The 12,302-nt window shown below is 38.5% G+C and overlaps 1 protein-coding gene across 1 annotated transcript; it reads right to left on the bottom strand.

Annotated features, from left to right (window-relative positions):
* Nucleotides 1-1,374: 1,374 nt before the first annotated feature.
* Nucleotides 1,375-11,485, bottom strand: LOC137018941 (cytochrome P450 2J4-like). Its single transcript, XM_067383787.1, has 9 exons — nucleotides 11,104-11,485; nucleotides 9,781-9,943; nucleotides 9,537-9,686; nucleotides 6,132-6,292; nucleotides 5,881-6,057; nucleotides 5,636-5,777; nucleotides 5,364-5,551; nucleotides 2,148-2,289; nucleotides 1,375-2,030 (listed from the first exon to the last, which is right to left on the bottom strand). The coding sequence occupies exons 1-9, from the start codon at nucleotides 11,293-11,295 to the stop codon at nucleotides 1,855-1,857; spliced, it is 1,491 nt and encodes a 496-aa protein (XP_067239888.1). The 5' UTR covers nucleotides 11,296-11,485; the 3' UTR covers nucleotides 1,375-1,854.
* Between the last annotated feature and the right edge of the window lie 817 nt (nucleotides 11,486-12,302).

Genomic DNA, 12,302 nt, shown 5'->3' with positions numbered 1-12,302 from the left:
TTTGCAATGATTAAATACATGTAGGCCTATATTTTGCCATTAAATGCCCATACCTCCATGTCTTTATACTATTTGTCACAAAAATAATATACCGAAAATAATATCACATACAGTCAAGGGAGATATTTTACTATATGGTTACACATGTATTAATATATTTTCAGAATTATATGGTTAAAAGTATTTTGTATTGTATAAAAAATTATACAAACTAGTTCATGCCTTAGCTTAAAACATAGTTTGTAGTCCATCAACATGGTCCATCCTCATTGTACATCATAATATCTTATGCATATTAGGCCTATATGAACAGAAAAAATGCCTTTATTTAAAAGTATTGTTGTTAAATACTGTAGACATTGATCCGATCAAAATCCATGTAAAAACAACTTATATTTAACAAAAGAAAATGACGTATGGGTAGATGGGTAGCACAAATACAGGTGAGTTCACGCGGCCTCGTAATTCCTGTAGTTACGAGATTCCTGCTTGTAAAAAGCATTCACGTCCTCGTAGAGCTCGTAATTACAGCTTGTAAGCTGGGAGTTTTCTGAAAGCTCCCACATGTACCACGTGGCCGCTGTACCACCTGACCGCTGTAGATTCATTTAGGCGTTGATAGTGGTGCCATGGAAACGCATAATTCCCAGTCAAAGGACCAAAAGGACGTGAACAGCTCCGAATTTAATGTCACGTGTTGTCATTTCAAGAATCCGGAGGTGACGTGAACGCAGCATAAGACTGTTAAGCCCCGCCCCTCACTTCCGTTCTGAAACTGCGGTTCTGAAACTGTGGTGCTGCGGGTCGTCACGGCAAGTAGGGCTGAACTGAACAGCGCCATGAAATCTACGTGTGGCCAAAAACATATTCATAGTGCAACCGTTGGAACCAAACCCCAAACACTTAGTAAATTGTGCCACCTAGTCCCAGCTTTCGGCATAACACCTCCTAATTAATAATACATCCATATCGGGTTTTGTGAGTTTAACCGTAATGAATTACTACCAGGCACGTGCACAGGTAGGGCTCAGCCTTTGGTTGTCAGAGTGCACCAAAATGCTTTGTTTACATCATGTTAAAATCATATTTTTTTTCTCCTGGGAGAATGGGATGCCTCCTGACCCCCCTCAACAATTTCGTTTGTAAATATGTCACGTTTTTTTTTTTTTTTTTTTTTTTTTTTTTGAGAGAGAGAGAGTTTGCAGGACTGGGACAAAATGCACATTTGCACACATTCACTGGTCAAAAAGCCCATAAATTGATGAACTTGAAGAACTTGAGGGTTTTGTGTGTAGGGTGTAGTTCTGTCTCAGGTACTAAACTTTGTTATTCCTGCACATTACAGAAATATACAACACTACTTTATGTATTATTCATTATTTTTTTATTACTCACAATCACATTTAATTAAATCAGTCTTTAGTCTTTAGAAGTTTATCACAGTAGGACACATCATGATTGCTGATTTTTTCCGTCCCCACATTTAAGACCACTTAAAATGAATAATCAAGATCTTTGTTATACCATTTAAGATATTTAAGACTTTTTATGACCTTAAATCTGATACAAGTGAATTTAACACTTTTTAAGGACCAGCAGGGACCCTGAGAAAACTTGGCATTTGATGTGCGTGTGCAGAACCTAGATTTATTTTGTTTCTGTTTATGACTATGGTAATGATCCCTTTTGTTTCCAACTAGCCACTCTACAACCAACCAAGCAAGAGCTAAAACAGAGCATCATGTATCACCCAACAACTTTTAGAGATACACATTTTGGGTTCTTTTTTTTTTTTTTTTCAGATTTAAAAAAAAAATTACTGAAATGTATAAAATTACATGTGTGTTGCTTGTTTTAGCGTGTCACTGCACACAATTCATATGGCTGGGGACAATGAGTGGCCCCCAGTTTAAAATCCAAGTTGGGCTCCACACCCACTGGTGAAGAGAAAGTGAAGCGCTGCAGCAGAGAGGAGAAAAACAGGAACAGCTCCATTCGTGCCAGCTGCTCCCCAAGACACACTCTCTTTCCTGAAAATCAAAGAAAATGACGTGTAATCATAATAAGTGTCTTTTTATGGGGGGCTTGTACAGCATTGTCAAAGTATATATTTGGATTACTTTCGTGGAAACAGAGTTTGCCTGTACCTAGAGAAAAAGGTAAAAAGGCGTCTCTCCTCCTGAAATTGCCCTCAGCATCCAAGAAGTGACCCGGATTAAAAGAGTGAGGCGTCTCCCACTCCGACTCATCAAACAGCACTGATGTCAAACTGCCGGTCACTATTGTGCCCTGCAGAACAACAAGAGCCTTAACAAGAGTAAAATTATACACACAACTCTTCCTGTGCTTAAACTAATAGGTTCTGTTTAAAGGGTAAGTTCACCCAAAAATGAAAATAATGTCATTTATTACTCAACCTCATGTCATTCTCCACCCGTAAGACCTTAATCTTCAGAACACAAATTAAGATATTTTCTATTAAATCCAATGGCTCAGTGAGGCCTGCATAGCCAGCAATGACATTTCTTCTCTCAAGATCCATAAAGGTAAAAACATATTTAAATTGGTTTATGTGAGTACATTGGTTCTACCTTAATATCATAAAGCGACAAGAATATTTTTTTGTGCGGCAAAAAAAATAATATCTAGTGATGGGCGATTTCAAAACACTGCTTCATGAAGCTTCGGAGTGTAGCATATGCACACTTATCAGGACAGTCAATAAAATATGGAATTTTCAGAATGCTTTTAGCATGATGGACTGTGTTGTAATCTCACATCGGCACCGGCCGGTCCAGAAAAAGACACTTTAACAAGTTTGTTACTCTGTCAGAAATTTCCTAGCTCTTGGGACATCAAAGGGCCCCTCATGTGGACTAAGTGCCAGATCACATTCCAACACACAGACACACACAAAAACACACAAACATGCTTAGAGATTGTATGTACAGCTATTCTTAAAATATGACTGTGCCAAAATGTACCCGTCATGTATGTCAAGTGCATGTATGTTTCCTAGTGTTTAGACTTAAATGACTGTATTTGTGCTAGTGTTAGTTTTAATGATGGAATTTTGTCTGCATTCCATAACTTCTTTTACATGCTTTTCTTATTAGTCAAGTTTGGATTCGTTTTAAAGCTCTTTCCACGTTTCATTCACCTATGTGTGTCACATGGCTGTCAAATGCATTGTTGCTGTCAAATGCATTTTAATGGTACTATGAAGAAAATACACCCCTATCTGATACCTCCATAAATTATGCAAATCAAGCCATAAGACAAGACAAAGGAAAAGTTTGCCCGCCAACTTTGCACCTATGTCATTGGCTATTCCACCTCAAGGAGGTGTGTCGGCTTGCCATTACGCTCATCTTTCGGGACCACCATCTTCCAGCAAAACCAACTTTCAAGTCCTCAGTTCAAACCTTCCCGTGGAGACGGAAGAAGCCAACGAACTGCACCAGCGCTAAACCGAACTCGACACGCAAAACTGATGCAAGTAACCGTTTCTCTATTAGATGATGAAACTGATCTCTGTGCTGGCTTTCAAGGACTTTTAGTAGGTTTTTGCTACTTGCTTTCTCTCTTTCCCTTTCTTTACTTTCACTCTTGTATATATGTGTATATTCTGTATTTAGACATATAACCTCTGTCTGTAGTAGTAGTTTTCATATATTAAACACATCATATCCATGCTCGATTGTTCTGCTGCTCATTCAACAAAAACCAGGTCACTTTAACGTTTCGATCCTTTGCTTGCGGTTTGGATGCTAGAATAGGAAGTTTTTCTTGTGGCCAGAGAAAAAAACCTTCCTTTTATAATATTCTATGAGGAGCTAAAGGTTTGCTGGACAAACTGACGGTTTCTTTTATTAAACTAAAACTAATCATATATGTAATTGATTATAATTCGTTGTAATTAGTTCACAATATATGTTTAATTCCCCCTTGGGTCGGTATATGCATCATAATAAATCATAAAGCTTTATGATTTATTATATTCATATATCTAACCCATAACAAAGTCCCTTTAAGACAAGTCATTTCACTCGGCGGCCATCTTTGAAACGCCTCTCGGGCATCCTGGGCATCATGCCCTATCTCTTTGAATGGGGAAACATCAAATTCTCCAAAACTGTTCGCCAACCTTACGATTACATTTCATATTTGAAATCACCAATGAAATCTGACAACAGCTGTCTTATAAATGTTTTATCCAAACGCTCGAATCATGACAAAAAAACTGTATTTTTTAGGCTGGATCAAGCTAATGCGCATGCGCAGACCTAAATGCGCGTCTCTTCTGCCATGTTTCAGAAGCGCGCGTCTGACTGTACTTCTAACGGCTGCTGCAGTGACGCGATGACTTTACCAGTCAGCGGTTGGCTCTTAAAGGGGTGGTCACACTGCACTTTTCGTTCCATTGACTTCCATTCAAACGCATGCGAATGCGTCAGACCGGAAACGCAAGCTCGTGCGAAAAATTTCGCATTTTGCTGCGTTCCAAAGTTCAAGTTTGGTGAACTCTGACCTGCGAATTCGCATCACGTGAAGACGTGCGACCAGTAGAAGATCGATTCGTCACGGCATGACCTCTTGGCTGAATTAAAAGAATTATATTTTTTGCAGTAAAGTCGAGTAGGTTCTATAATTTAACATTTTGAATGTATTGCTTTAAGTTATGGGTTGAATTCATGTTTATAAAAAAGACGTTGTAGACCGTGACGTCATATCACGACCGTTACAGCATCCGAATAAATTTCGCACGTTCAAAGTCTAGTGTGACTTATTCCGTCATATTGCGCGTTACACTTTCTCCCATTCAAAACAATAGGAGTGTCATGTCTTGTGTTATTCTATAGTCTTTGCCCATAAACTGATTAATAACAGAATTCGCTACAGGAGCTTTATGCCAAAGTCACGTGATTTCAGCAGTTTGGCGGTTTGATACGTGATCCGAATCACTGATTGGACTCAAAAGATTCATAATGCTCCAAAGCAATGTTTTGAAATTGGCCATCACTAGATATTGTTAAAAAGTCGTTTTTTTTTTGTTTGTTTTTTGGCACACAAAAAATATCTTGTCGCTTTATAATATTAAGGTACAACTACTGAACTGTTTTAAATATGTTTTTAGTACCTTTATGGATCTTGAGAGAGGAGGTACCATTGCTGTCTATGCAGGCCTCACTGAGCCATCAGATTTAATCAAAAATATCTTAATTTGTGTTCCGAAGATGAACGAAGATCTTACGGGTGTAGAACGACATGAGGGTGAGTAATAAATTATATTGTTTTCATTTTTGGGTGAATTAACCCAAAAGTTCACATTCTTATAGTGCTTTAAACATCACTAAGCCCACCTTTGGGATAGAGTATTGTCCTATCTGAGTATCTTCCGCAGTAGCCCGGGCCAAATTTATTGGGACAATATTTCCAATCCTCTGTATCTCATGAATGACAGCATTGGTGAAGGGCATGTTGTCCTTGTCTGATAAAGATGGCTGCCGTGACCCTCCCACAACATGATCAATCTCCTCCTGAACTTTGACTGAAGATACAAAATTATGAGAGAATGTGAGTATGTACTACCTTTAATGTGCATATGAATGTCATTCCTCACATAATCGCTCACCCTGTATCTCAGGATATTTTATCATGTAGAGAAGACCCCAGTACAGAGTGGTGGAGGTGGTCTCAGTTCCCGCTACAAACAGATCCACAGCACACATGCACAAGTTCTCCACATCAAACCCAGCAGCTGTATCGTCCTTAAGCTAAACAACATGAATGAGAGGCATTTCAATAGCCATACATTATTATTACCAGAGCATTCCTGTACCAGCACACTTACTGACTCCTCCTCAGAAAAGGTCTTACTTTTTCCATCTCAGCAAGGAAGCAGTCAATGTAGTCTCGAGGATTTGATGGATCATAATCTGTTCTGTGTGCATTCACCTTCTCTCGAACAAAGCTAATAACTTCTTTCCACAGAGTAATAATTTTCTTGTGTGGTCCAGGCAGTCGCCGCATGAGCCATGGGAGCATGTTATAAAGCTAAAGAAATCAAAACAAAAAGTAGATGAGCAATGAAAGAAAGCAAAGTTAACTTAAAATTAGAAAATGCTTACTTGAGCACAGATGCTTCCTTCCAGATAAAAAGCTTCACTGATGTTCTTCAACATAGACTGGAAGTCATGGTCACTGTACTCAAATCGATTACCAAACACAAGCACACAGATCACATTTGAGACAGCATTGTTCAGCAGAAAGCGAGGGTCAAATGGTCGACCTGAAACAGTAAAAGTTGTAAATCACACTGTGCTTACAATTTCAAATGCAATTGTCAATGTCACAGTCACTAGCCACTCAGCCATGAACTTCAGTCCCCATAATCCTTTGCCCGGACTTGTCATGAATGATTTCATTCAGCTGTTGTTCATTAAATTGTTAGTCTCACCCTGCGTTCCATTTGGTAGGGCTCATCCCTATGCCCTAAACCCTTCAAAGTGTTTACCCTTTAGAATGAGAGCTTCGAAGGGAATGAAGGGTGTAGGGGTCAAAAAAACTCTTTTTTTGGAATGCACTTCAACGTCATCTAAACGTGACAATCAAGGAGGAGTAGATTGTGCAAGCTGCACCTTTTGTTTAACGTTAGTTTATATATTTATTTATTTTTGGTTTATCGCACCAAATTGTATATTTAAATGAATTTTAAACATTTTAATGGACTGATAAAGGGAGCTGTAAAGTATTTTTTGTTGAAGTACAATGTCGTTTTGACCATAATAATGTACCAAATCTAACTCATATAAATATTACAGTAGTAGCCTATAGAAAAATACTATATACATTTATAGGTAAAATCGAACTCCTAACCTCCTGTACCCATTCTGTGACGTCAAAGAACTTCCCTGTGTAAAGGATCATGGGGGCCCAAAGTGTCCATCAGTTGTACCCTTCGAAATGCTTCATTCCGAAGGGCCCTTTGAAGTGGCCAGTTTTGAGTACTTCGGTTTGGAACGACCCTTCAATATGGCGGCCATGATTATTTTCACTCCGAAGTGAATATATCCCGTTTGGAACACACCGTCAGCCTACTTAAACTATGTTTATCTCTGTCATTGTCATTGAGGTTTTACGAATGTTGTTGCACATCTGAACACTCTCTTTTGTTCTTGTTTCTTGTAGTGATGGGCAGATCGAGGCTTTGCGAAACACTGAAGCAGTTGAAGCAAATGTGCCGTAATGTGTCGAGGCTTCGAAACAATCTGACACCCGTCTCAACGGTGACCCCTAGTGGTCATAACAGTGTAAATGCAACAAAACTCAGGCCAAACATGCATTAAAAATACTCTTTTACAAATGTATTGCAAAAGTTTTATTGAAAGTAAAATCTATCAAATGCAATTAACTAATCATCTAATAAGATTAATTATAGAGTGTCTGTCTAATTAAAACATCTACGAGTGTATAAAACTGATCAGAGATCAGTTAAAACCATAGGGTAAAGCCAATAGACACTTGTTCAATAGTTTTCAGTGAATCTACATGATTCATGTGTTCACTTTATCATCGCCATCTACTGGTGAACCATTGAAATTTCGAAATGTTTTGAAGCTTCGGAGCTTCATGAAGCAGTGTTTCGAAATCGGCCATCACTAGTTTCTTGGTTTTGTGGATTTTGCCTGAGTTTCCTGTCTGATTACTGGTTTGGGTTTTTTTGCATGTGTTTTGACCCTTTGCCTGCCATTTTAATATGATTTTTGGATTCTCCAATAAAACTGCGCTTGGTCTGAAGTCCAAGTCTGAAAACCTTGATCACTTTAGATCCAGCAGCATGAGAATTCGGATTCTTCCTCCAGCCACTAAGAAGGAGCGGAGGGCATGACCTCAGACATTTACTGCCTTGCATCAGCAGGGAGTGGAGGTAGGTGGATTAGCTCAGTTATTTTGTACCATGGCTGTGGGGCTGGAATATAATGATACTGAGCTAATAGTTCTTTAATGAATGCCTCAACTACCCTTTGCCTCCATGGGAGATGGAGGATCTGAAGACTTTGGGTTTTTGGGGCTTCATTGACTATCTCCGATATCAAAGTCAAATAGTTACTCCTGTTCAGGTGGAGCCTATTCACAACATGGTCACTGCATCTGAGTCTTAAGCTAAGATGGCCACCAAGCCAGAGTCATCAGCCAAGACTGTAGCCACGTCAGAGTCTCCAGTCGTCATAGAGGCCATGCCAGAGTCTCCAGCTGTCAAGGCCATCATGGATGTTACGCCAGAGTCTCCAGCTGCAAGGGACACTATGCCAGAGTCTTCAGCTGTCATGGACACCATGTCAGAGTTCCTGGTTGTCATGAACTTTGCACATGAAGCCATTAAGTTGGTCCCTATGTGAGGACACACTGCTGACACTGGTGCGTGCAACCGGCATCTCTAGACCAATGCCATCTAGCACACTGGCCTCAGCGCTCTTGAGCCTGCCGATGCCTGTGCTGTCCGTCCCAGAGGTCGTTTCCTTGTCCTTGGTACTCCCTGTTACGGCAATGGCCAATTTGTATGTTTGGGCCACACACTGCTCTGCAGCTCATGAGTCCGCTCCAGCCCACGAGTCGCACTCAAGTCGCATTTTAATAGACTTTAGACTTGCACTCGGACTCAACCTGAAATGACTTCAGACTTGGCACAAAAGACTTGTGAATATTTTAGGTCTTAAATCTACCGATATAATAAATGCGAAATTTGCATTTTGTTTGATGGTTTTATAATATCTGCATCACATATTTCCCAACGTGTCGTGGTAGATCGGACTCTTGTCATAGAATTTGATTACGTATTGTGTGTAAACTCCGAAATGTCATAAGAGTCCCATGAAACATGATAGGAGCCACCGTGCCATATGTTCTTTCATTTGGGTTTATGATCGGCTAGATGCACAGAATGTGGGAAAACAATTAAAGGCACCAGAACTAATCTAAACTAACTAACTAAAAAGGCATCCACAAAGGTTAATCACATTAACTCACACGGCTATTATACTGTGGTGTAGCTGCATGGCTCTCTTGGATCACCAATCTGTTACACTTCGTAATATATCATCTTTGCCTACCTTCAAAACTCAGCTAAAAGCCCGTCTACTCAGCTGTGGTGGTCTCCAGCATCGCTGAGGTGGTCTTCATCCCTTCCTGCCCAGCCTGTGCTGCCCTGGCCGCCTGCTCAGCCTTCATCTCCAGTTCCCCTTCCCCTCAATGGACCTGGCATTCCATGTTTCTCTCTGTCGTTGTCACTGATGTTTTGCAAAATATGTTACACATCTGAGCACTCTCTCTGGTTCTTGTCTCTTGGTTTTGTGGATTTTGCCCGAGTTTCAGTCTAATTACCAGTTTGGACTGAGTTGCGTGTGTTTTGACCCTTTGCCTGCTATTTAACTACTATTTTTGGATTCTCCAATAAGCTGCGCTTGGATCTTACCCAAGTCTCAGAGCAATCCATGACAGTCAATTATTTCCAGTCAACAAACCTCAGTTAATACCTTGTTCATTTGAAATGGCTTCATTCAGAAAGCAACACTCAAGACAGATGGATGGCTCTAAACTTTTCTTTCCCAATCCGAAGTTTCGAAGAGTTGAGAGTGCAAATCTCCTCTGATGCTTCCATTTATAACCATTGCCGATAATTAAACCTGTTCACAAAACAGACACTTTATGGTTCATAGATTACTGACAATCTATGGGGAAATGTTAAACCACCAATTTTCATTCTGATATTAAACTGACCTCTGTCTCCACTGATGTCATAAAATAAAGGTAATATGGGTCGATCAGCGAGGTTATCACCCTGTTGTGTATAGACCTCCTTCACTAGTTTATATCCATCCAACACAACAATTCTTGGTCCAAAAATTCTTAGGCTGAAAATTTTGCCATATTTTTCTGCAAACTGAAACATATCAACATATATTAGAAATAATAGGTTTCAATTCTTTGCTCATTTGAGCCTATTTATAGCTAGTGACATATATTTATATATATATATATATATATATATATATATATATATATATATATATATATATATATATATATATAATTTTTTTTTTTTTTGTCATGAAAACAACAATTGAAGATAACTGTCGAAATTACACAAACATGTGACAAACTACAGTAGTCAACATTTGAAGTGGATCAAAACCTTTCACCAAAGTTGTGCTAAAACCTTAATTCTTAGAACAACTTTGAACTTTTTTTGATCCACTTTAAATGTTGACTACTATAGACCAAACTGCATTTTCCAACATTCTGGAAAAAATTCTAATCATTAATAAAGACATGTTTATTAGTTTAAGAGTTATTCTTTTAAATCCTGGCTAGTTTGTTTAAATGGTTTTAGCTGTACTGTTTAACATTCCCAGCCTGACCAGCTGAAAATATAACATTGCCACTTCAGTTCCTGAAATAATGAGTTTATTATCTTCTATTTAGAAATAATTTATTAATTTTTCATGATTCATGCATTCACTGCTATAACTTTTACATGTTTGGGATATTCCATTACGACCGTCTGAACATTGGACCCTTTATGTAATCATTATTTGCAGTTGCCGTAGGTATATAAATTTAGTGAACACAGATAGGAAAGATTCCGTTACGGCAACTCGTATTCACAAAAAATAAAGATAATTGTAACTTTTTCTCCCTCACAATTCTACTTTGTGTGATATAAACCTGGAATTGCAAGTTACAAAGTCAGAATTGTGAGAAATTCGCAATTGCATTTTTAATTTTTTATTCTGTAGTGGAATAGCTGATATGAACTTTAGCGTTAGTCAGAATAAAAAAGTCAGCCCTCCATCTCACAATTGTGAGGAAAAAAAGTAAAAAAAAAAAAAAAAAAAAAAAAAAAAAAAAGCTCTTTTTTTTTCTCGTCATATTTTAATTTATGAATAAAATAGTTTAATTAAAATAGTTTAATTGTTATCAGGGCGTTATCATTTTCGCCAGTAAGTTTTGATGAAATCAGCAGTCAACTTTTCTTTTTTTTTTCTTTTTCTTTTACTTATTTTCACACAAGAATACATTTAGATTTAACTGGAATTTTACCTCTGCAAACTGAAGATGAATCTTACTATTATCGACATGATGAAGATCTCCTATAATCGGCAAAGACCATGGTCCAGGAGGAAAGTTCTTCGGCGCTTTATTTCTGATATAATCACTCAGCAATAAAAATACACACGAAAATATCAAAATACTTTTGACATCGATCCACTCGAAAAGGTGCAACAGGTCCATGACCAGGTCCTGACTCTTCCTGGATTGTGTAAAAGTTTAGGCGGAGGTCGAAACCAGATCCAAGTGAGCAGGGTAAGGACCGCAGTAGTAAAATGCTTGACGTTGTTTAATGTACTAAGACGGTGATGTTAAAAGATCAAATTCAGTGCACCTTATTAGTAAACTATCTGCAGACAAGCAATGAGCCCAGAATATGAACGCAACGCTTTTTATTACAAGTTAAGCCCCATTCACATTCAGTACTGAAGACGCTTGTGGGTGGTCCTGCTGTCGCTCTAATGTTATTGGTAGACTTCACGTCTGGCCATGTCTTACAGTGGACTATATGCACGGAGCGTTCTTTAGAACTTCCGCATTAATATAAGCCAGCTCGAAAACGTCCGGTGAGATGTCATTTGCTGGTGTGTTGAGCATCAGTAGTGTAATACTTAGTTTATAATCAGAATATAGTCACTTAAATAGTGTGGCATAGCATTAATTTAGTTATTCAAACGCAAGACAGCATAAAAAATAAATAAATAAACGTACCTCAATGTTCCTCCTCGGCTAAATTCAATTCGACCATTAGTTTTCACACTTTTATGTGGAAAAAAAGCTTCAAAAATTAAATTTTTATTGTGCACTTTAGTTAGATTAATTGAATAAATGTGTGTTTTCACAAGTGTGCTGAAATCATTGATCTTGCACTGCACTGACTGACAGCTGCTGTGATTACAAAGGGAGAGCACGGTGCAGCAATAGAGAAATCACTTTGGGCCTGTGTGGTCCGATAGAAGGCGTCAGTATGATTTCTATGTGTGTGTATATCGTGTCCTGGCCACACGACTGAGCGATCGAATGAACACAAGAGATTCAAATATTAGTCCATTTATTTTCAGTAAGTACAAGCAGCTCTTTAAAAAATTAACGCAAATAAAGTCGTTTTTTCATCTGGTGATTTGTATTTATTGTCATTGTCAGTGCCCAAGGAAGTCGACCGGAAGTTGAAGTCGGCCGCGTGCTGCCAT

Source organism: Chanodichthys erythropterus, chromosome 4 (genome assembly GCF_024489055.1).
Source record: "Chanodichthys erythropterus isolate Z2021 chromosome 4, ASM2448905v1, whole genome shotgun sequence".
In the NCBI taxonomy this organism is placed as follows: Eukaryota; Metazoa; Chordata; class Actinopteri; order Cypriniformes; family Xenocyprididae; genus Chanodichthys; species Chanodichthys erythropterus.
Note: the sequence above shows the minus strand (reverse complement) of the source record. Positions and strands in the feature narration are given on the sequence as shown.